The 23,099-nt window shown below is 39.7% G+C and overlaps 1 protein-coding gene across 1 annotated transcript; it reads left to right on the top strand.

The window, feature by feature from the left end:
- The first annotated feature begins 901 nt into the window (after positions 1-901).
- On the top strand, positions 902-21,949 carry LOC140653005 (inverted formin-2-like). Its single transcript, XM_072864567.1, has 15 exons — positions 902-1,014; positions 1,782-2,289; positions 3,715-3,857; positions 4,340-4,401; positions 5,858-5,960; positions 6,597-6,682; positions 7,744-7,844; positions 9,080-9,150; positions 9,255-9,362; positions 9,957-10,027; positions 11,658-11,778; positions 12,502-12,666; positions 17,142-17,230; positions 18,698-18,783; positions 21,926-21,949. The coding sequence occupies exons 1-14, from the start codon at positions 931-933 to the stop codon at positions 18,705-18,707; spliced, it is 1,722 nt and encodes a 573-aa protein (XP_072720668.1). The 5' UTR covers positions 902-930; the 3' UTR covers positions 18,708-18,783; positions 21,926-21,949.
- The last annotated feature ends 1,150 nt before the right edge of the window (positions 21,950-23,099 follow it).

Below are 23,099 nucleotides of genomic sequence, written 5' to 3' on the forward strand. Positions count from 1 at the left end.
GATACATTAAGTTGTTTACATAAATTAAATGCAAGACTGCTTTACCTTTGGGAAAGTGTTAGTGCTTATTTGTGAAAAAAAAAAAAAAAAATTTATGGAAGCCAACAACAAATTAATTCAAGTAAAAAGCAAATACAGTTAATACTAATTTTCTATTATAGGCCTTTGGCTTAGCTATCTTAACTGTTTCCATTTTGTGTAAATCAAGTGTTACTTCTGGTCAATTTAACATTTAATGTTTTTAATTTAAATCATTTCTTACTAAATTAAGATTAAAAACACAAATCCAAATTTTTATTGCTTTCTTTTGCCTTGGATCCACTGGGTCACAGTTTTACTGAGGCTGTTGTAAGAGCTAGACACTATCATCAGTATGAACTGCTAGGTTTCAAAGACAAACTGTTTCAAATTATAGGAGACACTTTAGAGGTGTACTATGGACTGGAGATGCATCAATTGTAGGTTTTAATGCAGATCCCTTAAAGAGTTTTGTCTGTGTAAGTCATTACTTAAAATTGCTGCATCAGGAGGAAAATGGTCATTCATAAGTATTAATCTAGTCCTTTGGGAACATAAACATAGTGTATATATCAAATAAGTCTGATCCTGCACTAAACATAAAAATGAAAGTACCCATCCAGTTAACTCCATTAAAGCTGCTGGTGCTACTAATGTATGTTTTGCTGAAGACTTGTGTAAGGGCTGGGATGATGGGGACCTTTGTTTCTGTTTACATGCAGTCCCTAAAAAAGCTGCATCTCCTGTGTCATTTCTGGAGCATTGATAGTTTGCTCATTGCTCCTCATTTAACAGGTGGTGTTTCTACTGTTGCTGATAGACAGTGCTATGGAAATTAGCTAAAGAGGGAAATCACAAAGCAACTACAGCTACTGAGATTAAGCATTCCAGGACACTGTTCATCCACGTGAGATGCAAGTGTTTGCAAAAGAAAAGTTCTGTCAGTCAAACAAACAAAACCAAGTCCTGGGCCAGAAAGTACCTCTGCTGAATTTGGTAGGTCTACTTCCATGTTTAAAATTGGGCATGTGTACAAGATGGGGACTTCTGCATAGTCTTTTGTAAGAGGCTCCAAGAGAAACTGTATAGTCTCAGAGCAAATGTAAAGATTTGTCCTAGATGAAAATTTGGTTAAAAGGCAAAGTAAGACTATCTTACTCATTTTAATGCTTACCAGTCATTTCCCTGTGTGGTCACAGGTCCATAAGCAGCCCAGCCTGAGTCCTCCTCAGCTGTAGCTTGTTTAATTTATTAGGCTATTTGAGAGTTTCTCTCAAAATCCCCACCCTTCTGCACTCAAGGTAAGTTGTGGTAACATGGTTTCTCAGGAAGAAGTGACTGTGTCCCTGCTGTCTGAGAAGTCCCCTGCGTAGTGTACCTGTAGCAACTTCCATAGGAGGCATCCATTTACCCCTGCAAAAGAAAAATCCCACAGAATGGCCGAGCAACAAGGGGAAAAGAGCAACCAGGTAGAGCTTTACAATGCTGATGGTATTTGCTCTTCCTTTCTTTATGTGTCACAACAAGAAGGTAGAAGGATCAAGAGAAGTCAAAAAGGAGCCTTATGGCCAGCAGTATTGCTTTGCTCCTGACTCACACAGCTGAAACCACCACAAAATGTCACTTGTGAAGCAGATAGAAATGTTTCTGCCATTTACCTTAATGGGAAGGTCACTGTTACTTCTGCTTCTCTGTGGGAGTTAGCAGTAGCCAGCAGCTGTGGGGAACTTTGCTGACCCGTGCACCTCCTTATTGTCTTGTAGAGCAGGAAAATGGGACCAGGACAAGCCATGGAGAACCTGCTATCAAGCATGCGGTGCCCAAATCACCACAAAACAGTGTCCAGAAGATCTGTTCAAAAGGTGAACAAAAGCATTCAAGCTGATATGGACTTGGAAGAGGAGAACCCCAGTGCAGACCTGAGCCTTTCTCCAACAACAGTCCTTTCTGGGAAGCTGCAGCAGTCTCCAGGGAACATGTCACCTTCCCAGCAAAGTGTTTCCTCATCCTCCCAAGGACAGTCTGCCATGCCGGCTCTGGTACCACTGCTGCCAGCCCCTCCACCCCTACCCCCCGGGTGTAAGATGCCTCCTCCACCCCTTCCCGTGCCTGGCATAAATGACCCATCGCTCCCACCTCCCCAGCCATGCAGTAATCCCGAGTGCAGTCATCTTACTTGTGGATATGGGGCACGGCCCCACCCTAAGAAGACACCGACATTGAGGATGAAGGTGTTTCACTGGCAGAAGCTCCCCTCTGATGTGGTGAGACGTACGTGCTTGTTTGTAACACTGGGCTGATCGGTTCATTTACTTCACATCCAAACAAAAATGCCCATGTTGGGGGGCTAGGCCTTGACTCAATAAGTCAGGTCACGTAGGTCATCCCATTGCTTGCTCTCAGTCCTACAAAAAATTAGTAATCACAAATAAACATGGAAAGCTAGGCCTTCACCAATAAACGGAGGAAATAGTAGTTTAGGAAAAGCACTGAACTGAGGCTCTGTGGCTGCTAAAATTATCTTAACCTTTCAGTGTCTATTTGTTACTTGTTAAAGTGATGTTGTGAGTCTCCACTAATTAAGGTTTGCAAAAAGCTCTGAGTGTGTTGAGTGGAAAGATCTGTTGAACAGTCATGCTCTGTGGCTCTTCCTAATGAGCTCCTGGCACATCACCGGTGGGTGTCTTCTCAGCTGAAGCTTTTACTTTTTTTTTTTTTTTTTTTTTTTTCCTTGCACAGCCAGAAGATACATCAGCCAAGATCCATGGCTGAAAACTCTTGCCAATAGGGCTGGGGAACATGTACCCTCAGGGTGGGATGTAGCCTACAACTTCATTTCATGCTGACCACAGCCACGTGATTTGTGTGGGTTTTTTCCCCACACAAAATAACACTAAGGTCTGTGGTTAACATGTGGCCTGCCAAAGGGGTTTGCAAGTCCTCTTCAACCTTCAGCAAGGAGACTGTGAACCTGTTTCCATTTTTGCTGCAGTTTTTAATACTCAGTTCACCCAACACATCTCGTAGTTGTTCTCCATTGTGCTTATCACCAAGAAAGGGGGACATCAGGGGGTAAGAACTTGCTGCTATGATAAAATACATAAACACGCATGTAAAAAATCCAGTTTGAGCCACAGTCTACTTTCTTGGGCAGGAACACAAATTCTGATTCAGCCCCAATGTCTTCAGTGCCACTGTTGCAATCTCTCCTAAAGAAAAAGGAGGTGAGATCCTTTGTTAAAGATTCCAGTGTTGTAGACAAGTTCATCTTTTGAAGTGCCATGTGTTATTCGGATGGCTCCTGATGATTCCGGTAATAATGCTGGGCTTGGGAGTCCTTATCTCTTGCAAAGAGAGACATTTACCTAATTGGACGCAACATCTCCTGCTTGGGTACCACAAATCAGTGATGTCTAGCGGGTCAGCAATAGCAAAAAGAATTTGGAGCAGCCCATTAAGTTCATCTGCTGCTTTCAGTTCAGTAAATTGAATGTGGCGGTAGTTTTCCAGGTTTAATTAGCCTTCAAACCTTTGGGATGCTGTCTGTGGGAGCTGCCACTCTTAAATAATTTGTCCAGGACTAATGAGCATCGTATTTCATTCATCCTCTAAAGTGTTTTCCCTTCCACAAATCACACTTCCTTGAAAGTGCTCCTCTGCCTCTGTGGTCCATGTTGAAGTGTTATTCTCTTCCAGAAAGCAGCTCCATGTGGGCTGTGATGCCAAGCAGCAGCAAGGAGCTTGTAGAGCCTGACTACGCAAGCTTGGAGCTACTTTTCTCTGTCCCACCAACAGCACCTAAGGAGAAAATGGGGCTAAAAATAAAGAAAACAAAAGAGGTACTTGGACTGCTTGCTCTTTGTAGAGCCTGGCAAAAGTCTTGGAAGTGAAAAGCTTATTCACTCTTTATTGTTGTCAATCATTTATAATAAGGAAGTTTGAAATATTTTTATATCCATTGCCTAAGATTATCTTAGAAAAGCACAGGAGAGGTTTAGAATTAAACATGTTGAAGTAACTCTGCTGAGGGACAGGTCTTCATCTGAGAGAGGGAGGACATGGGAATTTCAGTATTAATTCTTATAAATTGGAATATTCTAGACAAATCAATTCCCTCCTGTATGCTTTTGCCTCTTCCTCTTTCTAAAATAGATCTAATGACCTATACTGTTGTAAGTTGCTCTGAGTTTGATCAATGAAGATTGTTGATAATGTTATTACCAGAGAAGAATGAATCTCACCCAACAAACAAAAGCTCTAAAATGTCTGTTAAAATGAATGTAAATGTATTTCTAGCTGACTGCTTTTCTTCTTTTCACAGATCACATTCATAGGTCCAAAGAAAAGCCTCCTTCTGAGTATATTTCTGAAGCAGTTTAAGTGGTAAGATTTCGAGAGTACCATCTGAATTACTTATTTGATGTGTCTATGTGTTTATTCAGACATTAAATGAAATAAATTTAGCAGAAATACTTTACAACCACTATCTTTCTTTAGCAAAGAGTCAACTTTTCTTTTTTCCTTTTTTTTTTTTTAAACTAATGAGATGTGGCAGTATCTTTCCAGACAATTAATATCATGTCTTGAACTAGTATTAAACCTTAAATGGACCAGTAATTTCTAAAGAGACAATATTCATAAATAACAGGAAAATCATGTGGAAACATATTTTTCTTTGGTATTATTGACATAAATATCAACTGTTGGCAGCAACCATTAGTGAAGATTCCTGATTGGAAGTTTTCAAGTTACTTAACTGATTTTTAAAGGGACATCTCCAGGGGTTCAGATCCAAAATCACATATAGTTTTTATTTCTTTTTTTCTATAAATAGGAAACACTTTCTATAATTAAAGAAATAGAAATTTACCAATTCAGTCCTCGGGGGGGAGCGGAGGGGGGGCACAAAAGAAAGGAATCTGTAGTAGTTTTTGGCAAAATATCTTTACTTTTAGATTCCCTGAAACTACTGCAGGATGAAGACGGATTTTCTGCTCTCTCCCTGCCCTTTGTGCAATGGCCCATGTTACAAGGGCTTCAAAAAGAAACTCATCCTAGAAGTTCCTTTGTGTTAAGAATAAATCAGAGTCAGAGGGCTTTTTTTAATTTTGTTTTATTCTTTTTCCATTGCAAACTGCTTCTCAATGGGGAAGAGCTGTGCATAGCCTAATCCAGTTGCTATTTCCTCTCTCTGCATGATTCCCTGGACAGTGGTTAAGCTCTCCCGAGAGCAGCTAGTGACCGTGGGATCAAAGAGTTGAGCCTCGCTTGCACTCGTGAGGGATGAGGCTGCCCTGCAGCCGGGTGCTGTCTCTATTAACGCTGGTGGCTGCCAGGAGCCAAGCTCTCCAGAGCCCAAACCAGAGCAGTCTGGACTCATTTCAAAGACATGTTGTCTGCCAAAGTTTCAGGCAAGGATTTTGGGTAAAACCTTCTGGGATCTTTATAAATACTTCTCAGCAGGAGGAGAGCCATTGGTTTTAGGCTTGGCTTTGCTGCAAGCAGTGGAGAAATTCAAAAGTAAATCTCTTCTCAGTGACACCGGACACCCACAGTAAAGGGAGAGCCTTCAGGGTTTGTTGTGTAAAGATGAACAAAGCCCAGAAAGCACATCTAAATTATGAGGACTATTGCTTTAGGCTTAAAAAAATCCTTTGTTTTTTCATATCTCCACTGTACCCCTGAGGACTAAGATACAAAATGTAATGGGAGGCAAGCGCAGTTAGAATTTACTCCTCATTTACTCCTACAGTGCTAGCTGAGAGATTGGGGTCTCTTCTGTTTGTCATGTTACTCCTCCCTACACAGTTGCTCCACAGCACTTCTCTCTTTCATACAGCTCCAATGAAGAGATCGCTGCCATGATTCAGAAAGGGGATAGATCCAAGCTGGATGCTGAGATACTGAGGCAGCTACTTAAACTGCTGCCTGATGACCATGAGGTATCTATTAAGTGTGTTATTCTGATGGAGTTCAGTGTGCTTTGTGCTCAGCTTGAAACACTTGCACTGCTAAAGCAAGAAGCTATGACCAGATCCCACATCCTCCTGCACCATCTCAGTCAATAACCTTCCAAGGTAGAGCCGTGGAAGTCTTCCCAGCAACAGTCTGGCCCCTTCACACAAAGGTGAGGCAACAGCACGTTGGGAGACTCAACACAGGTGTAGACCAAGTGCTGCTCTCTATTCCTGTTATTTTAATTAGATTCATGAGGTACATTAGCATTTGGGGACTCAGGTGAATAAAGAGCCTTTCAGAGCAGGTTTCAATGAGGAGAAAGGACCCATCTTTTTAAAGGGGTTGCTAGACTTGGATGCATTGTAGCTTGCTGAAGCCCTGCCTGTGGATCAGGGATTCATTGTAGAAGGTGCTGTACAAATGCAGATGACCTTCCAGTCAAAACAAAACTTACGTGTTTGTCCTTGCAAACGAGTTCATATATGCAATTTATTGTTCATCTGCCTCAGTCCCATTGCCTGTGCACACAGAAAGTTCAGAAAAGCCAATTTCATGCCTGTGAGAAGCAATGGGCACCAGAAATAGTTGTGCGGTTATTTTACTGTTTTATTCCCCATTAGATAAATGGCCTGAAATCTTGCAAAGAAGAAAAATCAGAACTAGCAAATGCAGATCAGTTTTACCTCCATCTCTTGGAAGTTCCCAGGTAAGCAAAATTTTCTTTATCTTCAACCCATGAGTGTGGTTCTTGTAAGATTTGTCCATAAGAATTAAGGCCTCTGTTTCCTGTGCTAGAGGGATGTTCCTGACATTCAGCCTTCAGAATAAATCATCTGACTGCTATTAGTAGAGCTGGTTTGAGAAACTTTTCCGTCCCAAAGGCCAAACAGGTTTTCAGACACCTTTGGCAAACCACAGTTAAATTAACCTTGGTATTAATAAGTCTGTGAGAAAATTCCTGACTGTTGTACAGCTACTATCTGTATGGCACGAAGTTGCAGGCTGAATCCTGCCACCAGGCTGCTGATTCATTCCACCCCTAGTTTAGAGATTCCAGTCTACCAAAGAGAGCCCACAAACCGTAAGTGAATCACAGCAGTGCCTGTGTTTTCACCACCTCCCTCATTTTTACCAAGTCAGATGAGACACAAACAGAGAAATCTTTATGCTGTTCATAAAAACATGGTGATATGTCATAATTCATAGGAATAGTCCTCTGTAAATCTGATCAGTTCCCATGCCAGAGCTGGAGGCACTTTTTGAAAACGTCATGGTGAAAATGTGGCTTTTTATTTTCTCAGACTTACAGCTAGCTTTAAAAGTACTTTAGAAAATGTTTTCATGGCTCTTCCACAACATTAATCCATGGTGAGGCATAAATATCATTAAAGGACATCACTGCAGAAGTATTTTGAATTTCTGTTTGGGAAGTTAAAAGGAAGAACAAAAATCCTGGCTAGTGCTGCCCAGGAATTGTCAAAAATTACAGCCTCATTATGCTAGGAAGTCACTGCCAGATGTCAGCGCAACATTGCTTTCTGAAAGAAGAGATGATAATTGTTTCTAGGACATCTTTGGAAATATCTGAATGTTTGATTTATTTATAATCCAGTTCTCGTGTCAAAGCATTAAAGAGAACATAACAATGCTGGTACTGCGCTTTGCCTAAAATGGGTGATTCTCTTGCTGAGCACAAGTCAATTAATCAGGCCTGCGCGTTTTGTTTTTGTGGTGTTTCTTGGGTTTTTTTCTACCGATCTCTTTTAGCTACCAGTTGCGGATTGAATGTATGCTGATTTGTGAGGAAACAAAAGTTCTGCTGGAGTGTCTGTGGCCAAAAGCACAAGCCATCAGGACAGCCTGTGAAAGTAAGTACATCAGTGTTGTACTCAGTGCTCAGGCATAGGAAGCTCCTCTTCTACTTGAATAGCATCAGTGGTAGCATATGCTATAATCTAATAAAAATTAACCTTTTAATTGCTGAATGTGTAGCAAACATCAAAATGATTCTGCAGATTCTTGCTTCTAGAATTCGTTCTGCAGAATTGCAATTTGTGCTGCCCTGGTCTAAAGTGGACCTTCTGTCATGAATAACACAAAGCTCTCTCCTATCAGTGGTTCTGTAGAGAAGAAGAAAATTTCCTTTATATCGGTTCCAGATTCTCTTTGAATATAGGTTAAATTTTTGTGTGCAGCGGAGATTTTTGTCCATAACAATGAATCGGTTCCAGCTTTTCCTCTAGTGCACACTGGTTGCAGTCCGGCTTAGCTCTGCGGTAGAGCAGGACGCAGTGACATAAAAGAACCTGGTTTGGCTTCCAAAACCGCTGTCCCAGATGATGTTCACCAGTGCTTCAGGAACCCCCTCCACATAAAATTATCCTTGGTTTTAGTTTTAAGGCGGCTCTTTCTTGAAGTTGCTCTTGGATCTAGCTTCAGTTCAATAGTTTTAGAGAGTCATTGACGACCTGTTAAACAGTTAAACTGTAAAACTTTTGTTTATGTTTGCACATAAAACTGGGCTATACCTGCCTGTCTGATATCAGTGCTATAGTTCCTCTTTACTGTGTTGCAATCAACAGCTCCCTGCGGTCCCACCCTGTCATCCCTGTCCCCTCTCCATGCCGTTGCATGGGTCAGCATTTCTGTTCTAGTTCTGCCAAAAACTTTATTCTTACTCCAGATTCCCCTGCTAAAATGCACAGCTTCTGGTTATCACTCTCACTAACGATGACAACCAGGCAAAAAGCCCTTTGCTTTTCTTAACCTAGAATAGTATGTGCTGGAAATGGGGGCTATGGACTTTCACAAGTTTACACGCTTTCTCATAAGCGGCTGCAGGGATGACATATCTATACTCCAAACTTGATGGGAAAAATAGTTTTCCATCTATTTGTAGAGAAGAGACCACAACAGAAACTTACTCATTCCACTTCCATTCAGCTGATTCATTTCTGTACTGGTATATTTCCAAATCCATAACAATAGCTTGACATAATCTTGGATGAGAATTTTGTTACCCCCACTGTCAAACCTAAGGAAAAATCCTATTTCAGATCATTTAATTTAATTTATTGAAAATGTCTCTCTTTTTCTTCTTCAGCACTTCTTACCAGTCAGCGACTGCCACTTTTCTGCCAATTGATTCTTAAAGTTGGAAACTTTCTGAACTATGTAAGTAAACTGATTTCTTTAATTGCTGTATTTCTAAAGATACCAGAAAATACAAATGCAAGACTTAGAAACTGAAGGAAGAAACTTTTTTCTGTATCTTCTAGGGGCATCACACTGGAGATGCTGGAGGTTTTAAAATTAGTGCTTTGCTCAGACTAACAGAAACAAAAGCAAACCAAAGCCACATTACTCTGCTTCACCATATTTTGGAGGTACAACAAAACTGTGAAATTATTCCTGTGTGCATTATTCTCAAATATTCATTCCCCAGAAACTAAGGGGCTTTGACCTCAGTAGCATCCAACAGTAGGTGTCTGGAGGGTGAGCCTCTGTGCCTGAAAGGCGATGAAAACTTTTCCACCGCTCTCTGTGCAGACAGGATCAAATCCATGTGTAGTAATGTTTAGAGAGTTAACACTAGGTTTCCTTTCTTAAGTTTTCTTAACATTTCTGCTTGTCCTTTTCTTTCTTCTCTTTTGCAACTGCTCTCTCGTGTTGACGTGTCTCCCAAACGCAGCTGTCAAATGAAATTAATTTTAGTGGTATGAAGACAAAATCTCAGGTCAGCTTGTGCGCTGTCACAGCACACGAGATGTAAGCCTGAGCAGTTAAAAGAGCCTTTTTCTTTCTTTTTAACTCCCTATGGGTACCAACATGAAAAAGAATGAATGAGACTAAATTTACCCCTATGCTTATAAGAATGAAAACTGAAGTGTTAATTTTTCAATCCTGATGTTGTCCAGCTGAAAATCTTTCATACTCTTTGACTGACTGTGCAAGGTAACCATTTGTCACTGCAATTTTAGGAGGTTGAAAAAAAACACACAGATCTGCTGCAGCTTCCCAGAGATCTTGACTTTGTTTCCAAGGCAGCAGGGTAGGACATTATTGTTTGTTTTGTCATGTATGAATTGCCAACCTCTTTAAAGCCAACAAGGAGCTGAGTCATTTTATGGTGGTGTAATAAGGTCACAGGTCTTCTCTGCTGTGGGAGAGAGAGGTTTCCTTCTAACACCAAACAGTTTTGAGATTTATAAATCAACCTGGTTAAGACTCTTTATGTGGAGCTCAGTGGGATTTTTACTTTCGGACATTCCAGTACTACGTTAGAAGTAAAACTGTGTAAACAGTGAACTCCCTCATTTTCAAGGACCGGATTCTTCTTCCACATATTGCAATAGAAACATATCTTCCCTGTAATTTCTCAGTCATACTCGTGTGCAAGCCCATCAGGAGGTACATCCGCAGAGCTGGTGTAAGGAGGGAATGACTGGGGCAATTTACTGGCAATCAGGGGACCTCAGGAGTCTCCGAGTTGAGTATCAGCACAAGTTTCCAATAGATCTGGGTAGAAAGAAAAAAATCTATTTCTGCAGACTTTTCTCCGTGTGCCTGAAAGCCTCATGAGTCTAACACCAGATCTTTTTGTTTAGCTCAGAACAACCACATGGAGATATGTTAAATTCCACCAATAAAAATCCAAATTTATAGCACCAGGACTAATATTTTTTAATCCTGTTATGAATGTATAGGAACCTTAAGTGTTTTAATTTTGCTTGTATTTAGAAGTGGGGGTAACATGTAAATTTGAGATGGATTTACATTGTTAAGTAGCTGCTAAATATTTAAATATAAAAAGTATTTTTATTCAGTAATGCAACAGAAAGTATTATGGCTTTTGCGAGTTATCCATGCAGAATTTAAGTCGGATGTTGTTTTGAAACATGAATTTCTTTTTGGGTTGTGTGATAACAGAAATACTTTTGTTAGCCAAAACTAAATCTTGCTGGTTGATGATACAAATGTGCTCTTTTTTATAAAGTAATTGCCCTCTAGTTTAGTCAAACTCTCAAACTTACAAAATTGATTCACTAATCAACCTCCAGAGAACTGTTTACAATGCAAATCCTGCATGGGACTCTTCTAACACTGCTCACATCTGGATGCACCGTGAAACACCACATCAGGTTTTGTTGATTCAGTATTTTTCGTCTGGCACAAAGAGCAGGTCAGAACCATGAAAGATGTTGGTTTGGCATTGTAACATGTTTGGGTCTCCATGTGAGCTAAGTGAACTCTGAGAAGAGGTACAATTTTGGAATATAAATAGATTAGGGAGAAAAGGCAAGGAGGGAAAAGAACCAGATAAGTAAGGACAGTATTGGCACAAGGGAGATGAGCATGTGTTGCCTATGAATAAAAACAGGCTGGAAATTTTGGACGAGTTTTTTGAATACTAGAACAGTGAGGTTCTTCAACAGTCTTCCACAGTTCCTCCAGTGGCCAGGGAGGTAGTGAGGGCAAAAGCACAGCTTCTTTCTTAGATGAGGGTTTGAGCACATAAAAAAGGATGTATACAGAGATCTACCTACAAAAGGTAGGGTCTGGGTTGGACAATTAATTCTACATTAATTTGCAGACATGATATTGTTTATAATAATCTTTTAACTTAATGAAAACAAAAGGCTCACCCCTTTAATGTACTGTCCCTTTTGTGGACTTTTCAGAATCCACTTCGATGTTATGCGGGCTGAGGCAGGTGCCAATTTGAAGAAACTGTTGGAAATAAAGGAGCATTTATTTTTGTCAACAGATGATTTAAAAATACGACATGCAAAATCTGTTCAAGTAGGTAATATGGGTGTGACACACTTCCCATCTTTCTTCCTAAATACTTTAAATATCTTCTCAAAGGCACTGTAATTCAGGTTGCAAATGGATATAGAGCTCTATGGGAAAGGGGTCATAACTACATTCCCCCTGTGCCCTGGTGGAAGGAGCATCCCACATTTTCCTCCACTTCTGCAATGTGGTATCACAATAAAGAAACAGCTGACGACCAGTCAGCTTTGTGTGTGGGCAAAAGAAAGGAAGGCCCTAAAAATGAAACGTAGGATGAAACTATAAATGCGTACAGTGCCGTACAGAAACATGTTTTGTCTCACTGTTCTTTGGGGGAAAAAAAGTGAACAGATTTGCAATATGCTTTTTTTTGCATATATTTCCAAACATCCTAGCTTTTCATGTTCTCAAAACAGGGTCATGTAACTAAAGCTAAAAGGCAGAAATCCTGGTGCTGTATCTCCCTTGATCAGTCATCCCAGGTTATACCAAATTTCCACGTGGCTGTATGATGAAAGTGGCAACATACAATGAGCTGCTTTGGGCCAAATGAAACCAGGGGAAATGCAGATGGTTCGATTAAGAAGAAAATATCACACATTTTGAACCAATCTTAATTGTCAGTTTTTTAAAACTGATTGCTCTGTGTTAACTGGCTTGAATCTTCTGGGCAGCTCAGAATATGCTGCTTCTTAATATGCATAAATTATGTTGCAAACTGTGTTTCAGGACAGTCTTGATGCTTCAAAGGACCTGCAGAAGGAGTTTGCCACCATTGAAAAGAAGAAGGAAGAACTTGCTGATTATCTTTGTGAAGACCGAAAAAAATTGTCTTTGGAAGATGTATTTAACACAATGAAAACCTTCAGAGACCTCTTCCTCAAGGCCTTACAGGTGGCTTGCATTTGTGACTGCTTAGAAATAGATTGAGAACTTTTTTTTTTTTTAAGCAAGCAAGAATTTCTTTTTTCTACTCCAAGCTGGGCTACCTAAACACAGACTGCAGGAGTAAAAGAAAGTAACTTTATTTGCTTGCAACTTGCAACAAGAAATAAGCATGTGGGCAAATATAAAATGTGATTTTTTTTTTTTTTTTTTTTTTGCTATGGAGAACTAAGAACCCTCCAAGATGTTTTTCCCACTGTAAAATTATTGATCAGGCCTCAATGCAATAGGAGCTTAGTGGCGTGGGAAAGAATGAGCAACCTGACATGCTTTATAGGCTTTGCCAATAGGCAAAAGGTAAATTTGCCAATAGGCAAAGCCTAATTGGAAGATATGTTTACATGCAGGTATTTCATTGTACTAGTTAGCTCAAAACAATATGTTTTGTGTCTCCTACAAAACTATGAATCTCCCAAGAGATTGTATTCGGCACTTTCTTAGTTTCTAAGACTTTACTCCTTGCAGTAAAGAGTAAGAAAACAGCAACTTCACCATAAAAGTTGTGTAGAGCACCTTCCAATTAGTAAGCTTCCAGTGAACATCCATTTTGCATCCCCTACCGCATACTTCATACCTGAACTAATGTACTTCCTCTAGGGTTTTCCTAATGCCAGGTGATAGTGGCTTCACATTTATATATTTTAACAGCAACAATCACCCACTCTTGTGCTGACCCCAGCAGAGCCCAAGACTGGATTTGCCTTCTATAGAGGGAATCATCCACATTACAAGAAGTATTGAAGAATACAGACAACTATGCTGGGCAGTGTCAAGACAAGAGAGGGTAAAGGAGTGCTTTAGGGCAGATCCTAGTTTCAGATCAAAACAAAGGAGCTTCTGAGGAAATGTTGGAAGATGAAAGATGAAAAATATATCCTGTAATGTTCCCACTACCTCCTCCTCCTGTGAGGCATTTGACTTCAATTTTGCAAGCAATACAGCTACCCAGGCTCCAAAACGATGTGATAGCACCACAGTCTAGAAAATAAACCCTACAAACCACAGATCCTTTGGCAATATGCTTGACCCTTAGAGTTCCTAAACCTCTAGGCAGGAAGGAAAGAATTAAAGAGTCAAGAACATCATGGATCAGCATCCATGGAGAGCAGCACTGGAAAATTGCTGTGAAGGGTAAATCAGCAACTGCAGTTCTTTTAAGAAACAGTCCCAATAAAGGTTATGTAGCGTCCTAGTACAGCTGCAGAAGACTTAAACTACTTTTTTGGGTGCTGCTTGTTCACAGCCAGGCTGGAGCAACTAGGAAAAAGCTGCTTTTTATCTACCCAACATATAAACTCCCTTTCATCCTATTTTTGGTTCCATTTCTCAGCAGCACCTCACCTCAGAGGTACCACAGCTGTTAGCCACATTGTATGCATCTCTGTTACCTCCATTGCAGACCTGTAATGTAATCTCCTCTCCCTTCTTGCCTTGCTTTCTCCCTATCACTGTAGTAAAGATGCTGTCTGTGCTTGAAACAGCAATATGATGAAAAGTTGAAGGTTTTAATTTTTAAAGCATCTTTTTTTCCTGTGATTTTGATTTTTGCACTAGAATCAGCCATGTGCATCATCTCTTTCCAGTGCCATTTGATGTAAGCTTTAAGGTTAAGGTGTAACTTTTGAGACGAGTCTTCTGTGTAAAGCATGTCTCTTAGCACTACCAAAATTGTTACTGCTAACTTTCCATTCTCACATCAAATAAGAAGGGAAATAATTTTGATAAATAGTGATCCTTCATGGCTCCTAAGCTTACCTAGAGAGATTTTGGTTTTGTTTAAACAAAATCCTTTTCCATTCCCTGAGGGTTCTTTCTGGTCTCTTATCCTTCAGGTAACAAAAGCTGAGCTACACAAATGAAATTACTATAATAAGAATCTGCCCTCTTCCTCTCCATCTACTTGAAGAGGTGAAAACAAAAAAAAAAAAAGCTTTTCAAACACCCAAATGATCCCCAAAAGTGACACAGTGAAAAGGAGCTGGTTTGTCACCCAGGGCTGATGACTGTTTCACCACTTCTCAAAAATTAAAAGGAGCAGATGGCAGGAGGAAGGAGATGGGGAGAAAATAGTTTCCCAGCTCAAAGATAAAAAAACAGAATTGGAGATACACTGAGAACTGAGTTGTAAAATTGCAGGAAAAAGAAACACTGCGATTACAGGGGATTGGGAGAAACATTTTATTTCCTTTAGCACTTGCAGCTGTTCAAGGAGGGGAGCTCCCCACAAAGAGGCTGTCTAACCTCAGGAAAAGGAGAAAAAATGTTTTAAAAAAATCTGCTCTAGGAAGTACTCCGTTGATGACAGAGGTTATACAGACAGCTCTGCGCAGGGATAGGGTCCTCTGAGTGCTCCCCTAGGATAACCAAGCTGGAGCAGCTGCTCCTCAGTAGGGTGCATATGGTGTTGGAACAGGATGTGCTTTAAATAGTGTGGGGATAAACAGTTGTCATGGAGCATCTTTTAATTCAAAGATCAAGCAAGTATCTAATGTCCCACAAAATGCAAATCCAAAGTGACACCCCTCTTTCATTTAATCTCATCCATACAGCGGCCTTCAGTAATCCAGGAGATGGAGAAGGGACTGTGAATATTCATTCCTCTACCTTGCTACCACTTGACCTTGTTGGGCTTTCTTGTGTTGAAGAAACTCTGTTAACAGTGTGTTTGCATCAAACTGTTATGTTGGGTTTTTTTAAATTTCTCTGAACAATTCAGTTCAGGCTTGCTCAATCTATAAATTTATTCCTAATGTGTTTTGGTTTGTTCTCAGTACTGTGTGTGCTGCTCAAGTAGCTGGACAATGTATCCCTGAATTCACCTCCTTTATTTCTTGTGGCATGTTACGTAGAGACATTCTCCCAGGGCCCACAGATCTGCAAGTCTCTCAACAGCCATAATATCTCAAAGACATTATGCTAAGACACAGCAGGAATTTATCAGGCAAGCACGTAGGAGGCATACAGTGATGAAAGTCTCTCCATTAGACTTCACCACCTGTACCTCATTCTTTCAGAAGCACCCTCCATTCAGGGCAAATGTATTCTTTTCTTTCTTTGTCAAGAGTACACCATTTTTCTCTCCTTTTCTAGGCATCCAGTGAACGTCCCCATAGCCTTGAGCCTATAATGCTCCTGTATTTCAGAGAGACTAACTCTACCAATGTCCACAGGTTTGCTTTATTTGTCTGGAAAATTTTTTGGTCCAAAAGATCCTAGGCTTTTACTTTCTATAAAGGCTCTAAGAAACTCATGCATGTTTTCTGGGACTTCTTCAGCTCATCTTATGGAAATAGTGGCAAATGATCCATACCAATCAACCAAATCTATCAGTACTATGGGAAAATGTCTTTGCTGCTGCTAAACTCTCTGCAAAGGAAACCAGACACGTCTCATCAAGAATCCTATCTGCACCAAATCATCAACATCTTCCTGGACATTATTAAATTTTGTAATATGAAACAGCAGCACCCTCCTCTTAACATCACAAATCCCTATGACAGGAGGCCAAATAACTACCGATCTACCTACAACACGTAGGTATTAGCTACTGAGTGGTTGCAATCAAAAGCAGGCAAGCTTCCAGGTGCTGATGGCAATGTTCTGATGATGATTGCAGCTCTGGAACAAGGGCTGCATAAGGTTTTAAGAAAATAGCTTTTGTCATCTTGATGTTCTGCTACAGTTAGCCCAGTTGTTCAGAACTACCCTCTCCTACGATTGCGCTACTTATCAAAACCCAGAAATACTCTTCCACTGAGTAAAGGTCTTCCTTTACTAGGAGTAATCGTTCAATTTCTTTCTCGGAATTCCTCCATTACTCATATCATCCCAGTACCAGCAGCTCTGTGGAAACCAGTCCTGCCTGTCTGCATAAATCCCAACAGGATTTATGCCATCTTGGCAGTTTTATGACTGGTACCAACAGACATCCAGCTTGGACTCTGCCACTGAACACCAGTGCAGAAATACAGCTGGCAAATTTAACGGGTGCCTGAAGAGAAACTGTGAATTGCTGTTGAACAGAGTTGAATTCCTGAAATTTCTAGTAGAAATCCCTGAATACAAACAATGTAAAATCAAGGTTGCTATGGGATAAATCTCTAGAATGCTAATGAAGTTAAACTAATGTTCTGTTTTGTGGACAAAGGGATTAATTAAGAAGAATGCATTTCAGTCCACAGTTGAACCTTGCAGTTAAAGCTAATGAAATAGTTTGCTGGTAACATCATCAGATGGAGAAGGCCAAAGGGACTGAGCAGGAAGCTCTGTTCTGCTATTTACCCTCAAACCCCGGCAGCACACCTAAGTGTGTATAGGGCACATTCGGAATAGTTATTCATTGCAAACTGAGAGTTTCTTAACCAGCTTTTCCTCCAGTAACTCTTCTTATTTATTTTTTAATGTGTCATTCTGTCTGAATGCAGGAAAATCAAGAAAGAAAGGAGCAAGCTGCAAAATCTGAGAAAAGGAAGAAACAGCTTAAAGGAGAAGATGCGAAGAGGCTAAAGGGAGAGTATGGAAAGAGCAGTACATTTAACAAAAATTAATTCTGGTTTTATTAGCCAGCCTTTTATTAATTAGGCAGAAATTATCTGTTTAGCTGTGGCTGATCTAATACAATGAGAGTGATTTAGCCACGGATGATGTAGTTGTCAAGCAGATAGTATATTAAGACATCAATTTTCACATGCATGTGAATGATGAGAAGAAATCATGATAGGGATGTTAGAAAGCATACCACTCCCAATGAGGAAGTTACTACCATTTTGCTTAGAGGTGGGTGACATCCTGCTATTGCTCTGAATAGTTGTTGGAAGACTTTTAGGGGTATAGAAAGTTGCACATACTTGAACTTCAAGCTGCGCTGTGTCACTGTGGTAGGCAAGTTGTGTCACGTGTTACTGTTACCACAGCATTTGCTTTTTTCTGATTAGCGGTCCGATTCCTTAAAGCGGTTATGTGTGTGCTTAAAGGAGTGTCTGTGCTTTGCTGAAGAATGGCTGATTGACATAAATGCAGAAAAGCATTTGCTGTGCTGGGCCTACCTGGGTTTGAAGCATTTCTGGTGCTAACATTGGCATGTGTATATTTTAAAATTTTATTTTGGCAAATAATTGACATCCACTTTTCTTGAAGATTTCTGCCAATAACATTTGGTTACGGTTCTTGATTCTTCAGAGAACCACTGCAAAAATGACATTAGTAAATCTCGGTGGAGTTCATATAAATATTACACTAGATGCTCACCCCTTGGAAGACTATGTTTTTCCTTGTATCTGGTGTCTAAATAAATTGCCTTCTTTTAGCTCCCCTTTCACAGTTACTCATCTTTAGAAATACATTTTAAAAATACATAAAATTCATTGAAAACTGACCAAAACAAAGTTTTCAATATTGTCTTGACAAGCTGTACTACAAATACGTTTTACATACTTTGCAATTGTAACATGCTTAATGTAAAGCTGCAAATTAAAACAATAAACCTTTTTGCTGTAAATAGAGAAAAGTAACTTAGTATATGGTAAAATAAAATTATAAAGCAACATTCAGCAGCTGTAAGGATTAAAGGTGTGCTTCAACCCTGTGAAGAGAAGGAGCAGCAGACCAGAAGAACCTTCTGCACTTCCAACACGCAGTTTAGATGGAACTGTAGTGATTTTTGGTCCTTTGTGAGAAGGTGGATTTAATTCTTGGGGTATAAACTTAAACATGAGAGAGCATTTAGACTCTGAATTATTTTTCAGTACATATTTTAGAAAACTGTGCGTAGCACTGGTGACAATGAGAATCAGGCATTTTTTTAATCTATTTTAATCTCCAGCAGAATATGGTGACACAAATTATAGAGGGTATCAGATCTGGCATGGCAGGATGTTGGAGCTCATCTTAACATTCTTCAGTCCATGTAAAACCTTTTTTCTTTTTTTTTATCATATAATTAGCAAGTTAAGTAATTATTTTCTGTATTTATGTTCTGAAGGAGGGAATGAAAAGACCGTAAATCTGGTGAAACCCTATTAGCATATGCTTACAGGATTATCAAGTCCTCGTTCCACAAAGAATTAGGTACACCTTTAACTTTGCAGGTAATTCCCTTGAAGCCAGCGATATACAGCACACGGGGTAATCCTGTGCATAAATCTTTAAGGCCCCAATCCTACAGTCTTTGAATCTCTGACCTTAACTCCAGTCACATGCTCCGTCAGTGTCAATATCTGGTTTATCCAGTTGCCTGAGGATCATTTCTCTGCAGTTGACAGATATGCCACGGATAGCACACAGCAGCGAAGTCTCTTAGGGCTGGCAATAATCTCACGCTCCTAAATTCAAACAGAAGAGGTGAAGGCAGAAGCACCCATCACTGATGTATTATCAACAGATTACAAGGGAGGGCTTGCAGCTACTGAAAATTGCTGAGAACCAAGCTGAGTCAGAATTTGTTACCAAAATTCAAATGTATGGCACGATTAAGAGAACAGAGCAATATCCTACTTGATTCCATGTATTAAAAACAGCTTTTCTGTGAATAAAATTTAAGATATGATTTCCTAAAAAAGTTTGGTGACAGGCTTCTGCTGATTCCAGAGACTCAGACATCTAGGGGTTTTTTTAACCCCTCTGAACATGTCTACATATATATTTACATTAAGATTTTTTTTCCATACTTGAGGATGGATTAAGCAACTATCCTGCTTTATTTTCTTCAGCTTCTCTTGCAGCAGCTTCCGTTACTGAGCATTTAAATTCTTCAGCAGAATTGTATCAGATACTTGAAAGATCAATTCTATATGTTATTTCAAGAGAAATAACATATAATATATATGTAATATAACATATAATATATATGTTGTTTCAAGAGAAATATATAGAGTTTTCTTTAGCTAACCAAGTGGAAAAATGAGCTGCTTCTAATGCAAATTTGGGGACACAGCTCATGACCAGAGTAAGCAACAGAACAAAAACACTTAAGAGCAAAAAGTGAAAATGTGCAATTTCTGGTGAGAATTTATGTATGTAGCTCTACTGCTGTAACTGCAGCAGAAAATGCAATGCTATTAAAAGATGAAGAGCAAGTAAATTTTGATGTACAAATTTTGATGTACAGGAGTTCCACAGCATAACTACCATCGTTACATATAGAATCCAACTGCACAAGCAGACTCCCCAGTCCAATTTCTGATGTTGATATATTCAGCATCAAATACAAGCGCTTTTCTCTGGCAAAATTCTTATTGTCTCTACTTACACAGGACTTATTCATGTGGCTGTGAGTAACAAACTGATATATGATAAAATATAATCAGCATAAATCTACAAGAGCTGGGGAAATAAGCAAATGTTCTACTGCTAAAAGGTTACTGCTTACTGGGTTACTGTTGTATTGCTTGGATTTGCTTTTTAAAGCATGTTAATAATGCTTTAAAAACTGTATTAAGGACAAGTCCAACTTTCAATGCAGAGTTTCCTTAGAACTGCATTGTACTCTAGTATGTATTTCTACTCCAGGATGTATTTCGCTTTTGTATATGTTCATTTTAGTAAACAGAGCTAAACAAATGTTCCTGAATCTGTGAGGCTGCTTAGTTGTGGTTTTAAACCACATACTAGCAAATAAGATCCCAAGCAACTGCTTTTCCTGTGCTGATGGTGAATACTGTCATGGTATTTTTATTTTATTTATTTTTAAGCACAACTGCAAGGATAGACTATCTGGATCTTAATCTTCTAAATAAGATGGTGAATAAATGAGAAAAACCTTCTTAATTGCCTGTGGCAACATAAAACTGTTAAGCAGTTAAATTAATTCCACATGAATTCTAGAAGACTGCAAAGATTTTCTTTTTAAAAAGCCTGACCCTGCGCCCTGGAGTTCAATGAGTTTGCCACAGTTCTTTTACAGGGAGCCTGGCAGACTTCAGGCCATGCTCTCACAGGCATAAAGGAGCATAACCATATTGCAATGCTCCTTTAATCTCTTTTTTAAAATATAAATCGCCCTGCAGAATCTCCAACTCATTATATTGGCTGGAGTGGTGACTCAAACTGAGCTCATTTCATTAAAATGTGTTTTCAAATCTTTCCATAGGTTTTATGCAGTCTTATTTCTGTGGATATTATTTACTCAACCAGCTGAAATAATGTGAAGATAGGTTTTGGTATCAGCTTGATTATTTGTTGGGCAGAGAAAGATGCTACATAATTCAGTTATTAGAGGGCTCACCCTAGAATGCTGGAGACTAAAGTTCCTGTTCACGTCTCTAGTCAAGGGAAAAACACAGATTTGAACCAGTCAGTGTCTGTCACATCACAGCTGAGACCCTTAACTCCTCAGCCAGCCTGTGGTGATAGGCTAAATACAATTCTGGGGGGCATTTGCTCTGGTTTATACATTCACTGTTCATGAAGGAGGGACCTGGTAGCAAAGCAGAATAGCCGATGTGAGACCCCTCTCATAGGTTGACACAACAAGCTGAACTGTGGGATAAATTGCCTGTGCCCACCCACAGACATGTAGGTGATTACAGGATTGAGTGGCCGCTGAGCAGCTTTTTAAGTGTTGCTTAAGTATTCAACCTGCGCATCTAAACAGACGGATACATACTTTTTGAGGGCTTGGGCCAAAGTCTTCAGAAAAGACCTACAGCACTGGGACTTACACAGTTAGTAAAGCTGGTCTAATTCAAAGCAGTTAATGTTCAATCATTTCTGCCTAATCTCTTCTCAAAAAATTCCCAAGGACACAGGAATCCTGCAGCCTGGACAAGCTGCTGCTGCTGTGCTAAGATGGTGCTAAAATGCTGCTGTGCTAAAATGCCATCCTTAGGAGTAGTGTCGGAGCAAAGCTGGTCTTATTCACAGCTTCTGTTTCAAGCTTAATAAAGCTTTATATGCCTTCAAGTTTGTCCACGTTTATCAGATCAGTTGGTTTAGTCTAATAAAAGATGCAAACTCTTTTCATTTCATCCTATCCACCACAGAGAAAACGTGATACCACTCTGTTTTAATTTGCAGCAGCCTTCTGCATATTTGGAGGCTGTTACCATGTCACCTCTGGTCTTCTTTTTCCTAGACTAAACAACCCCAGCCCTTTCAGTTTTTCATCCTGGGGCTTTCCTGCTTTTTTCATCCTAGGGTTTTCCAAATCTGTGTTCATGCACTTGTGGCACCCTTCTAGATTTTCTTCAACTGGATCTCATCTTCCTCACAGCGCAGTGCTGGATCTCCAGCTGGGTGGTTCAACAGGGCTGAGGAGAGTGAAAGGACATCGTCCTGCATTTTACAGGTTGTTCTTCCATCTCAGCATGATATTTGACTTCTTTTGCAACCACATAACATTGTGACTCCTATTCAGAGAAACATCCTGGTCTCCAGCGTGATTCTTGTCGCTTCCAGCTTCATGCCATCTGCACATTCAGTAAGTGCACTCTCTATTGCACACTCCAAGTCTTTCATGGAACCAGAAAAAATTCTGAACCACAAACAGCCTTTACGGTTTGATGTGTGCTTTGTCCAAATAAATAATTCTTTACTACTCTCTGAATACAGTTTGTCATGTGCTTTTGCACCAATTTACTATTTTTATCAGGGCTGTGAACAAACAAGTGTTTGGTAAAAATGTAGTTCTGAAAAGAAACAGTATAGTGTTGGTTAATTTATTCTGCAGTAAATCTAAAGTGCACTACTTTAATCATATTTTGCTCCTATTAGTTTCTCTAAAGTAAAAAGCACTGTGTTTTTTTATCCGAGAAGGCAAATGCTTGAAAGTTTTTCTGTGAAATTGCAAAGGTCAAGCGTCATCAGATGAATTGGTTTTAATGGAAGAGCTCTGAGGAGCAGGGAGCTCCTCTGAGATACTGATACTGATTACTGAGCTAATAGTTCATTCCCTTCTTTGTCAGTACCCAGCACCAGGTGACTCACCGGGGACCGGGACACTGCATACCTGCAGCCCTTACAAGTCGCATGTCACTCTTCACGACCTTACTGTTAATTTCATGCATTACTCAATTTAAAAGTCAAACATTTGCTTTCAACTGAGCAAAATCTACCTTGAAAATTTGATTTTTTTTTTCCATCTCACACATCAAAATGGATTTAAATCCATTGATTTCGGTGTACTTGCGTTTGCTTTTAAAATGGTGTTAAGAAGAGTAATAAATCACTTCAAGTAATGAACTGCTTCATATTATTTCTATGCTGAGTTACATGTTTTGAACTTTTATAAAGAGAAGTGTTCCCTTGGTTGATTAGTTTGCTTGCAAAGTGTTCACTAATTTTTTCATGTAAAACAGTTTACAGAAATGGGAGGTTTGACATTGTTGGCACTGGAAAGAAAATACAACTGGAGTTTCTGACCATCTCAGAATGACAGTGGATCTGAT

The sequence above is a fragment of the Ciconia boyciana genome, chromosome 6 (assembly GCF_034638445.1).
Source record: "Ciconia boyciana chromosome 6, ASM3463844v1, whole genome shotgun sequence".
Classification (NCBI taxonomy): domain Eukaryota; kingdom Metazoa; phylum Chordata; class Aves; order Ciconiiformes; family Ciconiidae; genus Ciconia; species Ciconia boyciana.